At 42.7% G+C, this 23,584-nt stretch overlaps 1 protein-coding gene across 2 annotated transcripts; it reads left to right on the forward strand.

Annotated features, from left to right (window-relative positions):
• Nucleotides 1-347: 347 nt before the first annotated feature.
• LOC118368088 (HHIP-like protein 1) lies at nt 348-22,486 on the forward strand. Of its 2 annotated transcripts, none has more exons than XM_035751849.2 (12): nt 348-1,142; nt 2,562-2,794; nt 2,924-3,077; nt 3,321-3,580; nt 10,043-10,186; nt 10,396-10,542; nt 10,932-11,113; nt 12,079-12,205; nt 12,412-12,557; nt 12,789-12,870; nt 13,789-13,871; nt 14,188-22,486. In XM_035751849.2, the coding sequence occupies exons 1-12, from the start codon at nt 852-854 to the stop codon at nt 14,802-14,804; spliced, it is 2,466 nt and encodes an 821-aa protein (XP_035607742.1). In that variant the 5' UTR covers nt 348-851; the 3' UTR covers nt 14,805-22,486. The 2 variants fall into 2 exon arrangements, with proteins under 2 accessions (XP_035607742.1, XP_035607741.1); XM_035751848.2 differs by having other exon boundaries at nt 350-1,142; nt 14,179-22,486.
• Nucleotides 22,487-23,584: the final 1,098 nt, after the last annotated feature.

A 23,584-nucleotide genomic window follows, 5' to 3' on the forward strand; every position in this document is an offset into this window, starting at 1 on the left:
TACGATCCATAATTTATTTAAAAAATCCAGAAAATATCCGGACCAAATATAAATAAACGCTAGAACGAAATGGTTCTATCAAAGAAATACAATTATTGGTGTGGAATTAGAAATATATATTATTTGCATTCATGTGGAACATAATAATACATTATCTAATTTAGCTATATTAATACTGTATTAACATATCTAAATGAGTGAATGTATTTTTAGAATAATACAAGAGTGAGTTAATTGACTGACAGTCACAGAAGTCATATCTCCCAAGAGCATCTCCTAAGAACAAACACCAATTGATGTCATCCACAGAAGTAGAAAAACTCCGGTGGATTTGTCTTCTGTTTATTGCATTAGGCCTTTTCTCAATGTTTTGATGCCTGTCTGAAAACACAACTGTCTCAGACAGGACTGTTACCATGACTTCCTCCCCTATTATTGTGTTTTGTGCGGGTATTAAGGCAGATAGGGGATATGAATAGTAATAGTGGAGCAAAGATGAGTTACGTCTGCGATCAAGCACACTTACAAAACGGAGGAAGCAGACAGCAAAATACTCTGCTGCCTTTCTTAAGACTGGGCCGGGACCGGTAGCACGAGAACTCGAAACTAGCCTACAAAGATACGGAGACGACGTAATGTCTTGCGCGGTGGAATAACAAATTAAATGGACTGTATTCCGTCGAAAGTTGATTATTAAAGAAATAGAGCAAAGTGAACCGATCGCTCTCTCTCAAACACACAAGGCGTCTACGGGACTGTAGAACCGGAGGGAGCCTCGTTTTTTTTTGCTGGTTTGCACACATTTCTGAGGTTCAAGTGGGGCACTTTAAATGATCTGAAGTAACGTCAGAATGTTGTATTGTTGTGATTTACTCGGCCGTGTTTGGCACTCACCGTTCATTCGGTTATATTTGTTGGCATTTTTTATAGCACCTGTGTTCTTACACCCACAATGTTTGGATTTCAAGCCCCCCTTCAAGCCTCAAGATGATCTCCAGTTCTGCGCAATGTACAGGAACTTCGGCTGCTGCGACTCTGCCAAGGACAAGGAATTGATGGCTAAATTCTATAAGATCATGGACAATTTCGACTATTATGGATACGCCAGCTGTGCTGGGTACGTGCAGGACCTTCTCTGCCAGGTAAGCAAAGCGCGGGTAAAGGTCGTTACTCGGTTGTTTTCAGAATTACGTCATCCATCTGTTCTTGGCAAGTCTCGGGATGTTTGTAGAGGCATATTCTTGTTGTACATTTTTTTGGAGTGCTGTCACCCTTCTTGCCACACTATCTAGCAACACTGAACAAAAATATAATTGCAACATTTTACTGAGTTACAGTTTATAACCTTTATGTAACTAGGTAGGTCAGTTAGGATCGAACTCTTTTTTACAATGACGGCCTACCCAGCCAAACCTGGACGACGCTGGGCCAATTGTGCGCTTCCCTATGGGACTGGCAATCGCAGCCAGATGTGATGCAGCCTGGATTCGAACCAGCAGGTACTGTGCAGTGACGCCTGTTGCACTGAGATGCAGTGCCTTAGACCGCTGCACTACCCGGGAGCCCATATAAGGAAACCAGTTCATTAAAATACATAAATTGGGCTGTAAACTATGGATTTCACATGACTGGGAATACAGATATGCATCTTTTGGTTACAGACACATTTTTAAAAAAGGTAGGGGCATAGCTGTACAAAGTTGCTGGATATTGATGGGCACATTTTTGTCACAATCGCCTGGAGTGGTGAGTGCAGAGTCAATTGCAGAGAGCAGAGGAACTGGGGAAACCGTCTTTATTTGGTTTCCCAAACGAACGCCCAAAACAATAGGCGATAGATAGATAGATGGAAAAATAGTCTGACCCAACACAGGGCACAAACAGACAGGGGCACAAACAGACAGGGGCACAAACAGACAGGAGCACAAACAGACAGGAGCACAAACAGACAGGAGCACAAACACGTACACCCTGACTAACAGAAAACAATCCCGCACAAAAATAGGCGGGCCTAACAGGCTTAAATAGACATGATCAATAAACAAAATAAGCGACAGGTGCAAGCAATAAGACCAAACGAACAGAAAAGGATAAATGGATCGTTGGCAGCTAGTAGAGAGGCGACGACGACCGCCAAGCGGCCCCCGAACAGGCAGGGGAGCCACCCTCGGTGGGAGTCGTGACAATTTTAGAGTGGCCTTTTATTGTCCCCAGCACAAGGTGCGCCTGTGTAATGATCATGCTGTTTAATCAGTTTCTTGATATGCCACACCTGTCAGGTGGATGGACTATCTTGGCAAAGGAGAAATGCTCACTAACAGGGATGTAAACTAATTTGTGCACAAAATTTGAGAGAAATAAACATAAACTGCTAAGATGCATGTTGTCATAACAAGCGTATCTCCTCAAATCGAAAGTGTATGTGCTTCACAGAACCAGGCAAAATGAATAATATGACAGAGGGGCTGCCCAAATGAAAGAGTTTGGTTGGTCCCTGACTCCCTTCTCACTTCTCCATTTTCTCCACCTTCCCCATTCCCTTTCTTTTCCCCCTCCTTCAGGAATGCTCTCCATATGCAGCTCACCTCTTTGATGCTGAGGACCCCAGCACCCCTATCAGAACCCTCCCTGGCCTGTGCCCTGACTACTGTTCACAGTTCTGGCTCAAATGCCGTTCCACCATCACCTTGCTCTCCGATGACCCGCAGCTAGCCGAAGCCGAGCCGGACCAGGACCGCTTCTGCCAGCACCTGGAGCTGGAGGACCCAGACTACTGTTACCCACACCTTCTCAGGTGGGGCTTCCAAGGGTTTGCTTGGAATTGGGGGTGGGGTAGGGCAAATGTTTAACATTTTTATGGGATTCTTATTGACTGTACAGTTTAATTGATTCAATTAAAAAACTTTTGTACACACCTCCTCAGCAACGAACAGCTGACACAGAACTTGGGCCGGGTCCGGGCCGACCCCGAGGGTTGCCTGCAGCTCTGCCTGGAGGAAATAGCCAATGGCCTGCGGAACCCCCTGGCCATGGTTTACGCCAACGACGGAACACACCGCTTCTTTATAGCAGAGCAGGTGTGTGTGCTCACTTTCCTTTAACAGTTTTTGTATTGCATTGTGGTATAATAGGGGCGGTTTCTCGTGCAGACACAGATTAGACCTTGTCCTGACCTGGCCTTCAAAAATAAGCTCAATGGAGAAAAGTTTAATCTGCATCCTGGAGACCGCCCTATAGTGTATTGATTTTGTGAATTTTTGTATGTATATGTTGGCCTTACAAAAATGAATATCCGTAATAAAGTTATTATCGTATCGTAGGTGGGTCTGGTGTGGACGTACCTACCCGACCGCTCCAAGCTGGAGAAGCCGTTCCTGAACATCACCAAGGCCGTTCTGACGTCGCCCTGGGAGGGGGATGAGAGGGGCTTCCTGGGCATGACCTTTCACCCCAACTACAAGTACAACAGGAAGCTGTATGTATACTACTCTGTGGAGATTGGCTTCGATGAGAGGATCAGGATCAGCGAGTTCCGCGTCTCTCCCAGCGACATGAACGTGGTGGACCACGGGTCTGAGAGGTACAGTTACAGTGGGGCAAAAAAGTATTTAGTCAGCCACCAATTGTGCAAGTTCTCCCACTTAAAAAGATGAGAGGCCTGTAATTGTCATCATAGGTACACTTCAACTATGACAGACAAAATGAGAAAAGAAATCCAGAAAATCACATTGTAGGATTTAATGAATTTATTTGAAAAATTATGGTGGAAAATAAGTATTTGGTCACCTACAAACAAGCAAGATTTCTGGCTCTCACAGACCTGTAACTTCTTCTTTAAGAGGCTCCTCTGTCTTCTACTCGTTACCTGTATTAATGGCACCTGTTTGAACTTGTTATCAGTATAAAAGACACCTGTCCACAACCTCAAACAGTCACACTCCAAACTCCACTATGGCCAAGACCAAAGAGCTGTCAAAAGACACCAGAAACAAAATTGTAGACCTGCACCAGGCTGGGAAGACTGAATCTGCAATAGGTAAGCAGCTTGGTTTGAAGAAATCCACTGTGGGAGCAATTATTATGAAATGGAAGAAATACAAGACCACTGATAATCTCCCTCGATCTGGGTCTCCACGCAAGATCTCATCCCGTGGGGTCAAAATGATCACAAGAACGGTGAGCAAAAATCCCAGAACCACACGGGGGGACCTAGTGATGAGCTGGGATCAAAGTAACAAAGCCTACCATAAGTAACACACTACGTCGCCAGGGACTCAAATCCTGCAGTGCTAGACATGTCCCCCAGCTTAAGCCAGTACATGTCCAGGCCCATCTGAAGTTTGCTAGAGAGCATTTGGATGATCCAGAAGAGATTGGGAGAATGTCATATGGTCAGATGAAACCAAAATAGTTATATTTTGGTAAAAACTCAACTCGTCGTGTTTGGAGGACAAAGAATGCTGAGTTGCATCCAAAGAACACCATACCTAATGTGAAGCATGGGGGTGGAAACATCATGCTTTGGGGCTGTTTTTCTGCAAAGGGACCAGGACGACGTGTAAAGGAAAGAATGAATGGGGCCATGTGAGATTTTGAGTGAAAACCTCCTTCCATCAGCAAGGCCATTGAAGATGAAACATGGCTGGGTCTTTCAGCATGACAATGATCCCGAACACACCGCCTGGGCAACGATGGAGTGGTTTCGTAAGAAGCATTTCAAGGTCCTGGAGTGGCCTAGCCAGTCTCCAGATCTCAACCCCATAGAAAATCTTTGGAGGGAGTTGAAAGTCCGTGTTGCCCAGCAACAGCCCCAAAACATCACTGCTCTAGAGGAGATCTGCATGGAGGAATGGGCCAAAATATCAGCAACAGTGTGTGAAAACCTTGTGAAGACTTACAGAAAACGTTTGACCTCTGTCATTGCTAACAAAGGGTATATGACAAAGTATTGAGATAAACGTTGTTATTGACCAAATACTTATTTTCCACCAGAATTTGCAAATAAATTAATTAAAAATCCTACAATGTGATTTTCTGGATTTTTTTTTCATTTTGTCTGTCATTGTTGAAGTGTACCTATGATGACAATTACATGCCTCTCTCATCTTTTTAAGTGGGAGAACTTGCACAATTGGTGGCTGGCTAAATGCTTTTTTGCCCCACAGTATGTGCAGTGTGTTGTGTTCTGCCCCCCAAAATGGCTGCTGAATGCGCATTACCCCATTTGCACACATCATGATCATTCTTTTTCTCCATGTTCTGTAAAGGGGTCTGCACACGACGGAGGCAGCCCTTACAGAAAAAAACAGCTTCTGGCAAACTGTTGCTGCAAACCTTTGAGCAAGCTCACATTTTCACATGCTGTTAATTGTGTGGTAAACTGTTGCGGCAAATTTGCGTCAACTTGAGAACTTCTCGCAAACAATTCTGGGAAACTCGTGGCAAGCATTCTACTGTATGCTGCAAATTTGCTGCAAACTCAATATGAATATGCAAATTAGATCCGGTTTTTGGTTACTGTGTGTTAACAACATTGAAATATTGTATCTACATATACCAATCACATATCGCTTTAAATGAACTTGCTTCTCACAGAGAACTAAACATATGAAATGTACTAAATATACTAAACATGTATTCAATGTCTTAACAGATAAAAATAAATCAAATACAACTTGAAATAGTCTGCATGCTAATGAAGAAAACAGCCAAGACTGGATATTTCCCAAATAAATTGTTGATTTAATATTTTTATGTAGCTACAACATTTACATGAGAGAAATGTGAACACTATGGGCATGTTGACCTTACAATATTTAAAGGGGCAACTACATAATTGTCATGAGCCAAGTGTTAACTGAGAAATAGCTTTCAACCAATGGAAGTTTAAAAGATAATAAACAACATTTTAATAATTAAAACAACAAAAACTAAATCAAACCCAGTTCAGAACTATTGCCCTTTTGAGTGAACTTTGGAGATGGCAGTCTTGTGGAAGTCCTTCGTCCAAAGCTTGTTGAATGTATGCACTGAAACAATCAGTAAACACAAAACTAAAACTAAATTAGGATACTGAAAACATTTTCTATTTTGGCATCTTAAAAGGTAGACACAGCAGCTAATGGGCGGGCGGGTTTGGCTTTGTAAAAACGAGGTCAGCTGTTACAAAGTTGCCTTGATGTTGCTATGCTTCTAACTAAAACTGTCATTCTATGTATTTTTCAGCAATGAAACAATGTTTCTGCCTTTCATAAATGCTATATAAACAGACAATGTAGCTAGCATAAACTGGGACTTAAGCCTACACAATCTACCTTTAAATGTGTGGCCAACTGTTCCTAGAGAACCACAGTACACAAGATTTCAAGTCTCAAAACAATTGATTCAAACTAATCAACTAATTATGATATTCAATCTAGACTGTAACTTCCTTTTTTAGAGACAGTTGTCTACTAGTTGTCTCTTCCTTCTTACTCAGGTGTATAAGGCTTGGGTGGAAGAAAAGCAACATCAAATTGAGTTATGCCTAATATGGCAATTCATATCATTTTTGCAAAATTAATTATTGTTAACTGACATCTCAAAACCATCCGTGCAAGAAGCCTTGACCTGGTACACACATATTTCTCTGTCTTCAGTTTGATTGAAGGCCTCAATCTGACTTTTTTAGTTGTAACTGATTGCTTCTAGATAGAGAGAAGGAACAACACATGATCAAGATGTGCTAGCTACTAGATTAAAGCTTGAAATATCTAATTGTTACAAAGAATGAATGTTTGGGCTACATTTATGAGCATGATGTAATATTAGCATTATATTTGTCTATTGTTGTATATTTATATATACACATACATATATATACACAGTGCATTCGGAAAGTATTCAGACCGCTTGACTTTTTCCACATATTGTTACGTTAGGGCCTTATTCTAAAATTGATTTTTTAAAATTATCCTCATCAATCTACACACAATACCCATAATGCAAAGCGAAAACAGGTTTTTAGAATTTTTAGCAAATGTATTAAATCTAAAAAACGGTAATACCTTATTTACATAAGTATTCAGACCCTTTGCTATGAGCCTGGAATCATACTACACTGGCTCCGACACTCATCAGATGTGGCAGGGCTTGCAAACTATTACATACTACAAAGGGAAGCACAGCCGCAAGCTGCCCAGTGACATGAGCCTACCAGACGAGCTAAATTACTTCTATGCTCGCTTCGAAGCAAGCAACACTGAAGCATGCATGAGAGCATCAGCTGTTCCAGGCGACTGTGTGATCATGCTCTCCGTAGCTGATGTGAGTAAGACCTTTAAACAGGTCAACATTCACAAGGCCACAGGGCTAGACGGATTACCAGGACATGTACTCCAAGCATGTTCTGACCAACTGGCAAGTGGCTTCACTGACATTTTCAACCTGCCCCTGACTGAGTCTGTAATAGCAACATGTTTCAAGCAGACCACCATAGTCCCTGTGCCCAAGAACACTAAGGTAACCTGCCAAAATGACTACCGACCCTTAGCACTCACGGCTGTTGCCATGAATTGCTTTGAAAGGCAATGGCTCACATCAACACCATTATCCCAGAAACCCTAGACCCACTCCAGTTTGCATACCGCCACAACAGATCCACAGATGAAGCAATCTCTATTGCACTCCACACTGCCCTTTCCCACCTGAACAAAAGGAACACCTAGGTGAGAATGCTATTCAATGACTACAGCTCAGCGTTCAACACCATAGTGCCCTCAAAGCTCATCACTAAACTAAGGACCCTGGGACTAAACACCTCCCTCGGGAACTGGATCCTGGACTTACTAATGGGCCCAGGTGGTAAGGGTAGGTAACAACACATCTGCCACGCTAATCCTCAACACGGGTGCCCCTCAGGGGTGCGTGCTCAGTCCGCTCCTGTACTCCCTGTTCACTCATGACTGCATGGCATGGCACGATTCCAACACCATCATTAAGTTTGCTGATGACACAACAGTGGTATGCCTGATCACCAACAATAATGAGACAGTCTATAGGGAGTGATTAAGACAAAGGAGCTGATTGTGGACTACAGGAAAAGAAGGATGGAGCACGTCCCCATTCTCATCGACGGGGCTGTAGTGGAGCAGGTTGTGAGCTTCAAGTTCCTTGGTGTCCACATCACCAACAAACTGTCATCGTCCAAACACACCAAGACAATTGTGAAGAGGGCACGACAAAGCCTATTCCCCTTCAGGAGACTGAAAAGATTTGGCATGGGTCCTCAGATCCTCAAAAAGTTACATTGACTCTAAAGTCACATTGACTCTATACCAGTACCCCCTGCATATACTGTAGCCTCGCTGCTGTTATTTTACTGCTGCTTTTTGCCTAGTGGTTAGAGCGTTTGGCCAGTAAAGGCATTATCATGCTGAAACATGAGGTGATGGCAACGGATGAATGGCAAGCTAATGGGCCTCAGAATCTTTTCACAGTATCTCTGTGCATCCAAATTGCCATCATTAAAATGCTATTGTGTACATTGTCCATAGCTTATTCCTGCCAATACCATAACCCCACCCCCACCATGGGGCACTCTGAACACAACATTGACATCAACAAATCGCTCTCCCACACGACACCATCTGCCCGGTAAAGTTGAAACTGGGATTCATCCGTGAAGAGCACACTTCTCCAGCATGCTAGTGGACATCGAAGGTGAGTACTTACCCACAGAAGTCGGTAATGACGCCAAACTGCAGTCAGGTCGAGGACGCGGAGAAGCTTCCCTGAGACGGTTTTATTTGGTTGCGCAAACCCACAGTTTTATCAGCTGTCCGGAGGGCTGGTCTCAGATGATCATGCAGGTGAAGAAGCCGGATGTGGAGGTCCTGGGCTGCCATGGTTATACGTGGTCTGGGGTTGTGAGGCCGGTTGGACATACTGCCAAATTTTCTAAAATGACAATGGAGGCGGCTTATGGTAGAGAAAATAACATTACATTTCTGGCAACAGCTCTGGTGGACTTTCCTGCAGTCAGCATGCCAGTTGCATGCTCTCTCAACTTGAGACATCTATGTCATTGTGTTGTGTGACAAAACTGCACATTTCAGAATGGCCTTTTATTGTCCCCAGCACAAGGTGCACATATGTAATGGTCACACTGTTTAATCAACTTCTTGATATGGCACACCTGTCAGGTGGATGGATTATCTTGGCAAAAGAGAAGTTCTCACTAATTTATGCACAACATTTAAGAGAAATACACTTTTTGTGCATATGGAACATTTCTGGGATCTTTTATTTGAGCTCTTGAAACATGGGACCAACACTGTACATGTTGCGTTTAAATTTTTGTTCAGTGTAGAATCCCCCCCAAAATGTAATTTGTTGAGAAGTAATAACTAATGCTACATGGTAAAAACAGCTGGTAGCCATGTGCCATTTCGCCATGACATGATGACATTCTATTTTTAGTTGATATGGGAGAAAATACATTGAAACTTCATATCAAATTGGGATAATGTTGTAGGTTACACTGGCGAGTAGACAATAAGAATATTTGCCAGTGCTAATTATTTATAAATCTTGTTATTTCATATGGAGGAGATGTGGGAAGCTAAAAGGCTAGCTTTCTTGCTGTTTATGGCCAGTTGGCTAGCAAGCTGCTAGCAGATATATCTACAGCCTAAAGGGAGGCACAAAACAAGGTAATGTAAATCAAACTTAAACGTTCATTACATAGGCCTAGCTATTCCTTAAATATGCAGTTGGTTTTCTTTCAAATTGAAAACATTACATGATTCTTCTTTGCCCAACTCAAATGGAAAGACAACAGAAAAATCTCTGCTATCGCCTTCTTGTGAACGTTGCTATTTTGAGAGTCTAGAAACGCATGGACCGGCGAGGTATCATGTTACCAAAAGGTGTCTGTGTCATTGCACAGAAATTCAATGGGAGGTTTCTGCTCAAACAAATGGGAGGTTTTTGCTCAAACAAAATCTATGCCAATACATTTAATGTATGATTTTCTAACACTGATTTCTCTGTGCTTTCTCAGGATCATTCTGGAGGTTGACGAGCCTGCGTCCAATCACAACGGAGGAATGGTGATGTTTGCTGATGACGGTTACCTGTACATTTTCACTGGAGACGGGGGCATGGCTGGTGACCCCTTTGGGAAATATGGAAACTCTCAGAACAAGTGAGAGAAGAGAGGAAAACTTGTGGAACTCGCATTGAATCATATAACTTGAACAATTAGTTACAGCTGTTAACATTAACACTGTTGCTAGTAATACGTTACTTCTATTTACATTTTTAAAAAACATTAAAACTACAAAGACAATCAGTAATCATACTTACAGAAAGACAGAGTGTTATGTTCCACATTAATTCTGCTGTCTTCTGCAGGTCAGCCCTGTTAGGCAAAGTTCTCCGGATCGATGTTGATGACAACGACAGAGGTCCCCTGTACAGGATCCCTTCTGACAACCCGTTCGTGCATGAGCGCGGGGCGCGCCCTGAGGTCTATGCTTATGGGGTGCGCAACATGTGGAGGTGCTCCTTTTTCCCACAACTTTACAACGTAATATGCTTTCATTCATGAAACATTACACTGACAACTAAAAAAGTGTGGTAAGAGTTTACATTAGTGCATTGAATAAATAAGTAATAACTTAGTTATAAAGTGTAAACTAGTTGTAATTATTTAAGTATATATATATATATATATATATATATATATATGTTGTGTAATTACTTAATTTTTTAAAGGTATTTTCTGACATTATTGAACACATAGAGAGAGGATGACAGTGGGGAAAGATAGAGGTTGTGTCAAAGGGAAGTAGGTCAGATTCAAACCTATGCCGACACGGTAGACCGCTAGACCTAGGCCACACTTAAGTTGTTTTATTGGTCGACTTGTTCTTGTTTCTCCCATGGAGGTGTTCTGTGGACCGGGGGGACCCCCTGACTAAGGAGGGCAAGGGACGCATCTTCTGCGGGGATGTGGGACAGAACAAGTTTGAGGAGATCGACATCATAGAGAAGGGAAAGAACTACGGCTGGAGGGCCAAAGAGGGGTTCTCCTGTTATGACAAGAAGCTGTGCACCAACAGCTCTCTAGGTGGGCATCCTGTAGTTTAGCCTAATCCAAGATGAGTTTGTGCTGTATAGCCAACTCCAATGCTAATTTTCTTGCTGGCATCCTGTAGTTTAGCCGAATCCAATATTTATTTATTATTTCACCTTTATTTAACCAGGTAGGCTAGTTGAGAACAAGTTCAAATCAAGTTCTCATTTACAACTGGAACCTGGCCAAGATAAAGCAAAGCAGTGTGGCACAAACAACACAGAGTTACACATGGAATAAACAAACCTACAGTCAATAACACAATAGAAAAGTTTATATACAGTGTGTGCAAATGAATTAAGATTAGCGAGGTAAGGCAATAAATAGGCCATAGTGGCGAAATAATTACAATTTAGCAATTAAAAACTGGAGTGATAGATGTGCAAAAGATGAATGTGCAAGCAGAGATACTGGGGTGCAAAGGAGCAACAACAAAAAAATCACAATATGGGGATGAGGTAGTTAAGTGGGCTGTTTACAGATGGGCTATGTACAGGTGCAATGATCTGTAAGCTGCTCTGACAGCTGATGCTTAAAGTTAGTGAGGGAGATATGAGTCTCCAGCTTCAATGATTTTTGCAATTCGTTCCAGTCATTGGCAGCAGAGAACTGGAAGGAAAGATGAGTTTGTGCTGTGTAGCCAACTCCAATGCTCATCATCATGCTGGAATCCTGTGGGTGGGTCACGGTGTGTTTTGTTCTGTGATTTCTTTCAGCTGTTTTTATTTTGAACTGTTCTTTATTTATCCTTAGACAGTAATGGAACCAGAGTGGGAAGAGATGGGAAGGGTGGACGTGACGTGGGGATTGAACCCCGGTCTCCAGGGTCATTATGTGCTTAGAAGGGAAGTGCTCAGAAGGGAATAAGCAGGAAATCCGGGAATCATCCAGATCAGGATTTCTGGAAAATCACTGGCTCTGCACGAAGTCTCTTATCTCCTACTTCTGTTCTCTTCCAGATGATGTACTCCCCATCTATGCCTACCCTCACAAGATGGGCAAGTCTGTGACTGGTGGCTATGTGTACAGAGGCTGTGAATACCCCAATCTGAACGGCATGTACATATTTGGAGACTTTATGAGCGGGTAAGGATCCTTACTGTACGTGTTCATCATTTTAAGTTCAATCCAAATCCTAAAAGGGTTTATGGATGTTTATACTGTATAGCAGGTGTTTTATTTATATATATATATATTCAGAAGGTTGTGTTTTATGTTTTCTTATATAGCCTGTAAGGAAAGCAAACAGAAACATGTAATAAATTCTAACATGTAGAGTCTCTTCCCTATAGGCGTATGATGACCCTCCAGGAGAATAAGAACACAGGTCAGTGGGACTACCATGAGATCTGTATGGGCATGGGTCTGACCTGTGCCTTCCCTGGCTTAATCAACAACTACTACCAGTACATCATCTCATTTGCGGAGGACGAGGCAGGTAGGAGGAGTCACATTAAAGATATTTTTGTTTGCCCTTGGTCACAGGCAATGGAAATGTTTTTTTTAAGCATCAGATCTCTAGACTGCAGACATTATGCCATTTTCCCAAACCAAGATTAAGCCTAGTCCTGGACTAAAAACCATGCTTATTAGAGAATCAAATCAAGTCCAGGAAACTAGCTAGATTTTAAATGACTGAAGGTGACATTTATTTTTTCTGTCTCAACAGGAGAACTATACTTCATGTCAACTGGAGTGCCCAGTGCCACATCTCCCACCGGTGTGGTTTACAAACTGGTGGATCCCTCAAGGTAAGGATTTAAAGCCATAATCTGCCATTTCAACAGCCTGACCCTGCCGCTGTTTGGCGGCAGGGTAGCCTAGTGGTTAGAGTGTTGGACTAGTAACCGCAAGGTTGCAGGTTCAAACCCCTGAGCTGACAAGGTACAAATCTGTTGTTCTGCCCCTGAACAGGCAGTTAACCCACTGTCCTAGGCTGTCATTGAAAATAAGAATTTGTTCTTAACTGACTTGCCTAGTTAAATAAAAAAATAAGTTTAGTGGCCAACTGCTCTTTTCTTGAAGATGGCAGAAGCCTAGCAACACTGTCATAGACACTATTTTTAAAAGAGACAAAGACTAAACAAATCTGTGAAACATGTTGAGCATCAATTCATGATTACTGATCTGGTTATTTTAAATCGGAAGAATGTGCCTGTAGTTCTTAATGTGATTTCTATGGTCAATTCAGTCTCTGTGTGTTCTGTGTTCTTATAGCAACACTGCTGATGAACAGTATTCTTTCTCTGATTTGGTGATTGTTGAGGTTTTCTTACCCTCTGTCGAGGTTGGCTCACCCTCCCTTTCACCAGAGTTCTAGGTGAAAGAAGCGGTGTGAAACTCTCTCTCACACTCCCTCTCTCTTGCTCTTTCTCTCTCTCTGTTGGCTGCTGCACTATATACGATTGTGTCAAGTTATTTGTTTTTCTCTCACTCACGAAGCTGATTTTAATTAGTCTCTACCACAGCAATGTTTGGAAAGGGAAGAGTAGAATAGGCCTTCAGTCTTATTTTGGCAAAGAGACCAGCTGAAACCTAATCAAATACATCTAAAGAGCCAAGGTCTCAACAGAGTCTGATGAAACTGGTGCAAACCTCTGACTACTCACCCTCTGATTTAGTTGTCTTCCCTGCTGAAGACTTTTCTTTTTGTCTTTTGTCTGTTTTAGACGGGCACCGCCAAGACAATGCCACTATGACCCGCTGCCTGTCAGAGTGAAGAGCAAGCTCATCAAATTCAAACCAAAGGAAAGTGAGTATGCTGGCTGTCAACTGTCTGTCTGTCTGTCTGTCTGTTTTTATTTTGTTTGTTTTATTTTGCCTCCTTTGCTCAATCAAGCACTTATGTCAGTGAAACACTAGATCTCACTGCTTCAAATAAATTATTCACTTCATCGTCAATTCACAGATCATGAAGTAATTTGAGAGATGTTTTTAGACCTTTGAGAATGCCAGATTGCTATTAAACTTTTATTACACTGTTAGATAGGCATACATGCTAATTCAAACCTAATCTCCCACAACTATACATTAGGCTTGTCCATCCTTATATTCTATAGCATTAACAGGAGTTGAACTACCGACCAAGCGACCAAATCTCTCCCCGCAAGAAGAGCCCGTCAGATCCCATCCCACTGAGTCTGCAGTAAGCGAGTCCGACAAGGACTGGCTTCAGGAGCTCATGGATATTCTGAAGGAGCAAGAGGCTGCCGCTGTCACCACCACACTTCCTCCAACCACAACCACAACCAAACCACCCAGGCACACACGACGGAAAAATCGCAGGAAGAAGGGCAAGCATCGGTTAGAGAGTGGGTCGGCATCAGCAGCTGTGCCACAGAATGGGGTGGTGAGACTTGCGGGGGACGAGCAGGGGCGGGATGACCGGGGGAGGGTGGAGATCTTCGCCAACGGGGAGTGGGGAACGGTGTGCGATGACCTGTGGAATACAAAAAACGCAGCAGTGGTTTGTCGACAGCTGGGGTTCCGGTTCGCCCTGAAGGCGTCCAAGCACTCGGAGTTCGGAGAAGGGAAGAGTCTCCGGATTCTTCTGGATGATGTACAGTGTGAGGGGACAGAGGAGAGCCTGCTGGGCTGTCAACACACAGGCGTAGGTATGCATAACTGTGCCCATTACGAGGACGCGGGGGTGATATGTGGGAACTCAGACTACGTAGATGCCTAGAAATGAGAGTCCATTGAATTTATTCCTGACTGTGTCCTAAGTGATTGCAACTAAAACAAAGGAATATTGATGTCTAACTTTTGTCTAATTGTTATCAATGGTGGCACTTATAGGTCTACCTCTTTCATTAAGGTAATATAATGCTGATTTAATTGTTGTGTTAAAGTCTTAAAAGGTTTCTATTTGAATGTAAGGTTTTGCTAATGTAAGACATTGTCTTCTCTAAAGCAAATTCATCTAAACAGTATTTCAATGAATGTATAAGGAATACCAGGTTATTTAATACTCACTCATGATCACATACTGAAATCCATTATCCAACCAGACTCACAAGATGTGTTCAGTTGACATGGAAAAAACATACAGTATATATATACAGTACCAGTCAAAAGTTGTGACACACCTACTCATTCAAGGGTTTTCCTTTATTTTTATTATTTTCTACATTGTAGAATAATAGTGAAGACATCAAAACTATGAAATAACACATATGGAATCATGTAGTAACCAAAAAAAGTGTTAAACTTCTTCAAAGTAGCCAACCTTTGCCTTGATTGCAGCTTTGCACACTCTTGGCATTCTCTCAACCAGCGTCATGGAATGCTTTTCCAACAGTCTTGAAGGAGTTCCCACATATGCTGAGCACTTGGCTGCCTTTCCTTCACTCTGCGGTCCAATTCATCCCAAACCATCTCAATTGGGTTTAGTTTGGGTGATTATGGAGGCCAGGTCATCTGATGCAGCACTCCATCACTCTCCTTCTTGGACAAATAGCACTTACACAGCCTGGAGGTGTGTTGGGTCATTGTCTTGTTGAAAAACAAATGATAGCGCAAACCAGATAGGATGGCATATTGCTGCAGAATTCTAAATAAATCACTGACAGTGTCACCAGCAAAGCACCCCCACACCATAACACCTCCTCCATGCTTCAAGGTGGGAACCACACATGCGGAGATCATCTGTTCACCTACTCTGCGTCTCACAAAGACACAGCGGTTGGAACCAAAAATCACACATTTGGACTCTTCAGACCAAAGGACAGATTTCCACCGGTCTAATGTCCATTGCTCGTGTTCTTGCAACAAGCAAGTCTCTTCTTTTTATTGGTGGCTTTAGTAGAGGTTTCTTTGCAGCAATTTGACCATGAAGGCCTGATTCACGCAGTCTCCTTTGAACAGATGCCTTTGAGATGTGTCAGTTACTTGAACTCTGTGAAGCATTTATTTCGGCTGCAATCTGAGGTGCAGTTAATTGCCGATTTCTGAGGCTGGTAATTCTAATGAACTTATCCTCTGCAGCAGAGGTAACTCTGGGTCTTTCTTTCCTGTGGGGGTCCTCATGAGAGCCAGTTTCATCATATCGCTCAATGGTTTTTGCGACTGCACTTGAAGAAACTTTCATAGTTCTTGAAATTTCCGGATTGACTGACCTTCATGTCTTAAAATAATGATGGACTCATTTCTCTTTGCTTATTTGAGATGTTCTTGGTCTTATACCAAATAAGGGCTCTCAACTGTATACCAACCCTACCTTGTCACAACACAACTGATTGGCTCAAACGCATTAAGAAGGAAATAAATTCCACAAATTAACTTTAACAAGGCACATTTGTCAATTGAAATTAATTCCAGGTTACCTCATGAATCTGGTTGAGAGAATGCCAATTGTGTGCAAAGCGGTCAACAAGGCAAAGGGTGGCTACTTTGAAGAATCTCAAATATTGTAATGCTCGGGGTGTAGTGGAGGAAGGAGTCAGACGCAGGAGACAGAGAATTCAGAGTAGCGCTACTTCTTTATACACCGACCAGGTGAAAACAGACGCCACTCAAAACAAATGCCCTAAAACACAGGGGAACTAAACAGTTCCAAAAACAACTCACGTACACGAACAACCGTGACATACAGGCGTGTACAATGAGTACACATAAAACAATCCCGCACACCCAGCAGGTGGGCCGGCTGGCTAATAAAGCCCAACTAATAAACCTAATTAACAACAGGTGTAACTAATAAACAGACAAGAAGGGGGAGGAAAAGATCAGTGGCAGCTAGTAGGCCGGTGACGACGACCGCCGAGCGCCACCCGAACGGGAAGGGGAGCCACCTTCGGTAGGAGTCGTGGCAAATATAAAATATTTGTAGATTTGTTTTAAAAAATGGTTACAACTGGATTCCATATGTGTTATTTCGTAGTTTTGATGTCTTCACTATTATTCTACAATGTAGAAAATATAAAAAGTAAAGAAAAACCTGGAATGTGTAGGTGTGTCCAAACTTTTGACTGGTACTGTATATAGAGAGAGTTTGTGTTAAAGTCTTATTGGTTTTTTCGTTGCTGTTTTTTTGTTATTTCACTTGCTTAGGCAATGTAAACACGTTTCCCATGCCAATAAAGCGACTTTGGAATTAAGTTAGAGGGAGGGAGAGAGAGATAGAGAGAGAGAGAGAGAGAGAGAGAGAGAGAGAGAGAGAGAGAGAGAGAGAGATGGGATAAAGGGGAAGAGGAAATAGTGTGGAGTGACAAGAGAGGATTAAGAGTGGGCAAAGTTAAAACTGCCAATTCGAAGCCTGGAATCCAAACGGAATATCGCTCTGTTTCTCTATTCAGTGTGGACTGACAAAATGCTAGCCTATTTGTCCAAGTCAAAATCAAATCAAACTTTATTTGCCACATGCGCTGAAAGTGTAGACTTTACCGTGAAATGCTTACTTACAAGCCCTTAACCAACAGTGCAGTTCAAGAAGAAGAAAATATTTACCAAGTAGGCAAAAATAAAAAGTAATAATGAAAAGTAACACAATAAGAATAACGAGGCTATATACAGGAGGCACCGGTACTGAGTCAGTGAGCAGGGGTACAGGCTAGTTGAGATAATCTGTACATGTAGGTGGGGGTGAAGTGACTGGATAGGTAACAAACAAACAGTGAGTAGCAGCAGTGTACAAGCAGTCTAATGGCTTGGAGATAGAAGCTGTTGAGGAGCCTTTTGGTCCTAGACTTGGCGCTCTGGTAACGCTTGCCGTGCGCTAGCAGAGAAAACAGTCTATAACTTGGGTGACTGGAGTCTCTGACAATTTTATGGGCTTTCCTCTGACACCGCCTATTATATACGTCCTGGATGGCAGGAAGCTTGACTGGGCCGTTCGCAGTGCCCTCTGTAGCGCCTTATGGTCAGATGCCGAGCAGTTGCCATACCAGTCGGTGATGCAACCGTTCAGGATGCTCTCGATGGTGTAGCTGTAGAACCTTTTGAGGATCTGGGGGCCCATGCCAAATATTTTCAGTCTCCAGGGGGGGAAAAGGTTTTGTCGTGCCCTCTTCACGACTGTCTTGGTATGTTTGGACCATGATAGCTTGTTGGTGATGTGGACACTGAGGAACTTGAAACTCTCGACCCGCTCCACTACAGCCCCGTCGATGTTAATGGGGGCCTGTTCGGACGCATTTTCCTGTAGTCCACGATCAGGTCCTTTGTCTTGCTCACATTGAGAGAGAGGTTGTTGTCCTGGCACCCCACACTGCCAGTTCTCTGACTTCCTCCCTATAGGCCATCTCATCGTTGTCGGTGATCAGTTGTGTCATCAGCAATCTTAATGATGGTGTTGGAGTCATGTTTGGCCACGCAGTCATGGGTGAACAGGGAATACAGGAGGGGACTAAGTACACACCACTGAGGTGCCCCAGTGTTAAGGATCAGCGTGGCAGACGTGTTGTTGCCTACTCTTACCACCTGGGGGAGGCCCTCCAGGAAGTCTTTGATCCAGTTGCAGAGGGAGGTGTTTAGTCCCAGAGTCCTTAGCTTAGTGATGAGCTTCGTGGGCAGTATGGTGTTAAACGCTGAGCTGTAGTTGATGAACAAATCAAATCAAATTTATTTATATAGCCCTTCGTACATCAGCTGATATCACAGCATTCTCACATAGGTCTTCCTTTTGTCCAGGTGAGAAAGGGTGGTGTGGAGTGCAGCTGAGATTGCGTCATCTATGGATCTGTTTGGGGGGTATGCGAATTGGAGTGGTTCTAGGGTGTCTGGGAGGATGCTGTTGATATGAGCCATGATCAGCCTTTCAAAGCACTTCATGGCTACCGACGTGAGTGCCATGGGGCGGTAATCATTTAGGCAGGTTACCTTCGCTCCTTTGTGCACAGGAACTATGGTGGTCTGCTTGAAACATATAGGTATTATAGACTCGGTCAGGGAGAGGTTGAAAATGTCAGTGAAGACGCTTGACAGTTGGTCCGCGCATGCTTTGAGTACACGTCCTGGTAATCCATCTGGCCCAGGAGCTTGGTGTTTAAAAGTTTTGTTCACATCAGCTACTGAGAGCGTTATCACACAGTCATCCAGAACAGCTGGTGCTTTCGTGCATGCTTCAGTGTTGCTTGCTTTGAGGTGAGCATGAAAGGCATTTAGCTCGTCTGGTAGGCTTGTGTCACTGGGCAGCTCGCGTCTGGGTTTCCCTTTGTAGTCCGTAATAGTTTTCAAGCCCTGCCACATCTGACGAGCACCCCAAAAGATCCACAGATAATGCACTCTTTATTGCACTCCACACTGCCCTTTCCCACCTGGACAAAAGGAACACCTACGTGAAAATGCTTTTCATTAACTACAGATCAGCGTTCAACACCATAGTGTAGGGTTCCCCAACGGGCCGCCCGCGTGTCAAATGTAGTTTTCAGAATAAATTTAAAAATATATATATTTTAGGGTGAATTTTCATTGTTGGACATAAGACCATCCAGTCAGGATATTTATTTTTATTGGCCCGCGATTGAATCTAGTTGATGATCCCTGCCATAGCTTAGAGATGAGCTTGGAGGGCACTAAGGACCCTGTGACGGAACACCTCCCTTTGGAACTGGACTTCCTGACAGGCCGCCCCCAGGTGGTGAGGGTAGGCAACAATACATCCACCTCACTGACCCTCAACACGGTTAGTCCCCTGCTGCACTCCCTGTTCACCCATGGCTGCCTGGCCACGCACAACTGCAACATCATCATTAAGTTTGCCGGCGACAGGACGGTGGTAGGTCTGACCACCGACAACGATTAGACAGCCTATTGGGAGGAGGTCAGAGACCTGGCAACCTCTCCCTCAACGTAAGCAAGATAAAGGAGCTGGTCGTAGACTACAGGAAAAGGAGGGCCAAGCACTCCCCCATCCCCAAAACGGGGCTGTTATGGAGCAGGTCGAGAGCTTCAAGTTCCTTGGTATCCATATCACCAAGAACCTATCGTGGTCCAAACAAACCAACATAATCTTGAAGAGGGCAGACAACGCATTTTCCCCCTCAGGAGGCTGAAAAGATTTGGAAAGGTAGCTCAGATCCTCAAAAACTTCTACAGCTGCACCATCAAGAGCATCCTGACTGGTTGTATCACTGCTTGGCACGGCAACTGCTCAGCATCCGACAGCAAGGTACTACAGAGTGTAGTGCGTACGGCCCAGTACATCACTGGGGCTGAGCTTCCTGTCATCCAGGACCTCTATTCCAGGCGGTGTCAGAGGAAGGCCCTAAAGTCATAGGCTGTTCTCTCTACTACAGCATGGCAAGCGGAACTGTGAGGCAAAGTCTGGGACTAAAAGACTCCTTAATAAGGCTAGGCATCCCGCTAGCTGGACACCTGTCGACAGCATCCGGTGATATTGAAGGGCGCGCAATTCAGATAAATAATCGTATGAAACATTTATGAACATACAAAAGTACCTTATATCGGTTAAAAGCTTAAATTATTGTTAATCTAACTCCATTGTCCGATTTACAATAGGCTTTACAGCGAAAGCATACCATGCGATTGTTTGAGGACGGCGCCCTACATCAACATATTTTTCAACCAGCACAGGCTTCATAAAATCACAAATAGCGATTAAATAAATCACTTACTTTTGAAAATCTTCTTCTGTTTGCAATCCCAAGGGTTCCAGCTACAACATGAATGGTCATTTTGTTAGATAAAATCCTTGTTTATATCCCAAAAAGGAAGTTTAGTTGGCGCCATCGAGTTCAGTGATCTACTCGTTCAACATGTAGACAAAGGAGTCCAAAAAGCTACCCCTAAACTTTGTTCAAACAAGTCAAACTATACAAGACAAACGTTTCTATTTAATCCTCAGGTAGCTTAAAATGTAATTAAACTATCAAATTTAATACGGGAAGAAGTATGTTCTATAGAAAAGTCAAATTAGCAGGTGTGCCTCGTCTTCGTCACGCACGGACAGACTGATTTTCCACTGGGACTCTATACCAAAACTCCAAATTCTTCCTTGTTTTGGAAGAAACAAGCCTGAAAACTTAAACAAAGACTATTGACATCTAGTGGAAGCCATAGGAATTGCAATCTGGGAGCTAGAATTGCATAGGACCCATAGCTTTCCATTATAAGAGCCTGGGTCCTCAAAATATTTACATTTCCGTTAGTTTTTTCTTTGGATTTCCACCTACCATATCAATTGTGTTATTGTCTCATATATTATTTTACAATTTCTACAAACTTCAAAGTGCTTTCTATCTAGGGCTACCAATTATATGCATATCCTGGCTTCTGGGCCTGAGTAACAGGCAGTTTACTTTTGGCATATCAGTCAGGTGGAAATTCAGGAAAATAGACCATAGCCCTAAGAAGTTTTAACAGCTTCTACCCCCAAGCCATAAGACTGATGAACAGTTAATCAAATGGCTACCCGGACTATTTGCATTGACCCACTTATTTTATTGTTATTATGTTTTGCACTGACTCTCTTGCACAGTCTCGATGTACACTGGACTTTAATTACACACTCACACATACTACACTGACATTCCAACACACACATTAATATTTACGCACACACATACATTCACACTCTTCACATACACTGTTGCTACTCTCTGTTTATTATCTATGCATAGTCACTTTACCCCTACCTACATGTACATATTACCTCAATTACCTCGACTAACCCGTACCCCTGCACATTGACTCGTTACCGGTACCCCCTATATATAGCCTTGTTATTGCTATTTTATTGTGCTACTATTTTTTTCATTCATTTATTTAGCAAATGCTTCTTACTTATTTAAAAAAAAACATTGCATTGTTTGTTAAGGGCTCGTAAGTAAGCATTTCATAGTAAGGTCTAAACCTGTTGTATTCGGCGCATGTTTGACAAATACAATTTGATTGGCACCTGATTTTATCTAGGCCTACTTTTAATGTAAGATGTCCTTGAGTGCCCTGAAAGGTGTCCGACAAATAAAATATATTATCGTAATTATCAATGCTATATACAGAGCAAAAGTTGTGGTTATAGTATCAAATTCAGCAGTCTAAATGTACCACTTTTCAAACTCCAAAGTCAATGACACCCTGCTCATATGAATCAGCCTGTTGTCGTTGTGAGAGTGACCCCTCTTCCGCTTTGACCAGGGTCATTGATATGCCAAGCATTAAGTAACACAGCTAGTGCCAGGCTTTCCCTGCCAACAAGAGACAGAGTGTGTGTAGTGGAAAGAAAGGCAACCTGTAGATTTTTTAAATTCACTCGACTTTATTGCTGTTGGCTCTGACCCTATGGCACTCCGTAGTCAAGTGTGTATCTATGAATTTGTGGATTTATTTATATTCTGCTTTACACTAATTATGCTTTTGAGCTCTGGGTCCACAAAAACTTGCTAATAAAGTGTTTATTCTCCAGTGTTTTTTCGCTCTCAGGTTTCATTGGCCCTCATCAACAATGGAATGTGTGTGTGACAATTTGAAAGAGAGACCTGTGGTCAGACAGGGGACACCAAACAAAAACATTAGGGTCATATTCACTAGAAACCCTAACCTCGGCAGCCCAGAACGAAAATCTGGCACCAGGTACTCGACTATTTTGCTACAATACTATTTATGTTATGTGCGTCTGTCCACAAGAAATGACTAGGAACCAAACAGAATCAATTGGAAGGAAGCAGACAGGGACTACGTGGATTTGTCCAATAAGAAACTTGTGTGCATTAATCAATACAACCCAGGGTATATTTAGTTCAAAGTGAAAACACGTTTGATGGTACACTCAAATGACAAGTTCCAGATACCACTAGGTGACAGTGGTATCTGGAGATTCATTTACAAAGATACCATTAGTTAGGGCAGACATTGCAAATTGAGGGGGGGATGTTGTAAACTAACACAAAACATTTTCAGTCCACACAGTCTTCTTGTCATGTATATACAGTGCATCTGTAAAGTATTCACACCCCTCAACTTTTTCCACATTTTGTTACAGCCTTATCCTAAAATGGATGAAAGAAAAAATTATTCAACAATCTGCTCAAAATATCCATAATAACAAAGCAACAAAGTCTTGGTGGTTCCAAACTTCTTGCATTTAAGAATGATGGAGGCCACTGCAGAATGTTTTAGTACCCTTCCCCAGATCTGTGCCTCTACACAATCCTGTCTCAACGCTCTACGGATAATTCCTTTGACCTCATGGCTTGGTTTTTTTTCTGACATGCACTGTCAACTGTGGGACCTTATATAGACAGGTGAGTGCCTTTCCAAATCATGTCCAATCAATTTAATTTACCACAGGTGGACTCCAATCAAATTGTAGAAACATCTCAAGGATGATCAATGGAAAAAGGATGCACCCGAGCTCAATTTCAAGTCTCATAGCAAAGGGTCTTAATACCTACACTACTGTAAATAAGCGATTCCGAGATGCTGGCCTTCTAGGCAGAGTTCCTCTGTCCAGTGTCTGTGTTCTTTCGCCCATCTTAATCTTTCATTTTTATTGGCCAGTCAGAG

Source organism: Oncorhynchus keta, chromosome 35 (genome assembly GCF_023373465.1).
Source record: "Oncorhynchus keta strain PuntledgeMale-10-30-2019 chromosome 35, Oket_V2, whole genome shotgun sequence".
In the NCBI taxonomy this organism is placed as follows: Eukaryota; Metazoa; Chordata; class Actinopteri; order Salmoniformes; family Salmonidae; genus Oncorhynchus; species Oncorhynchus keta.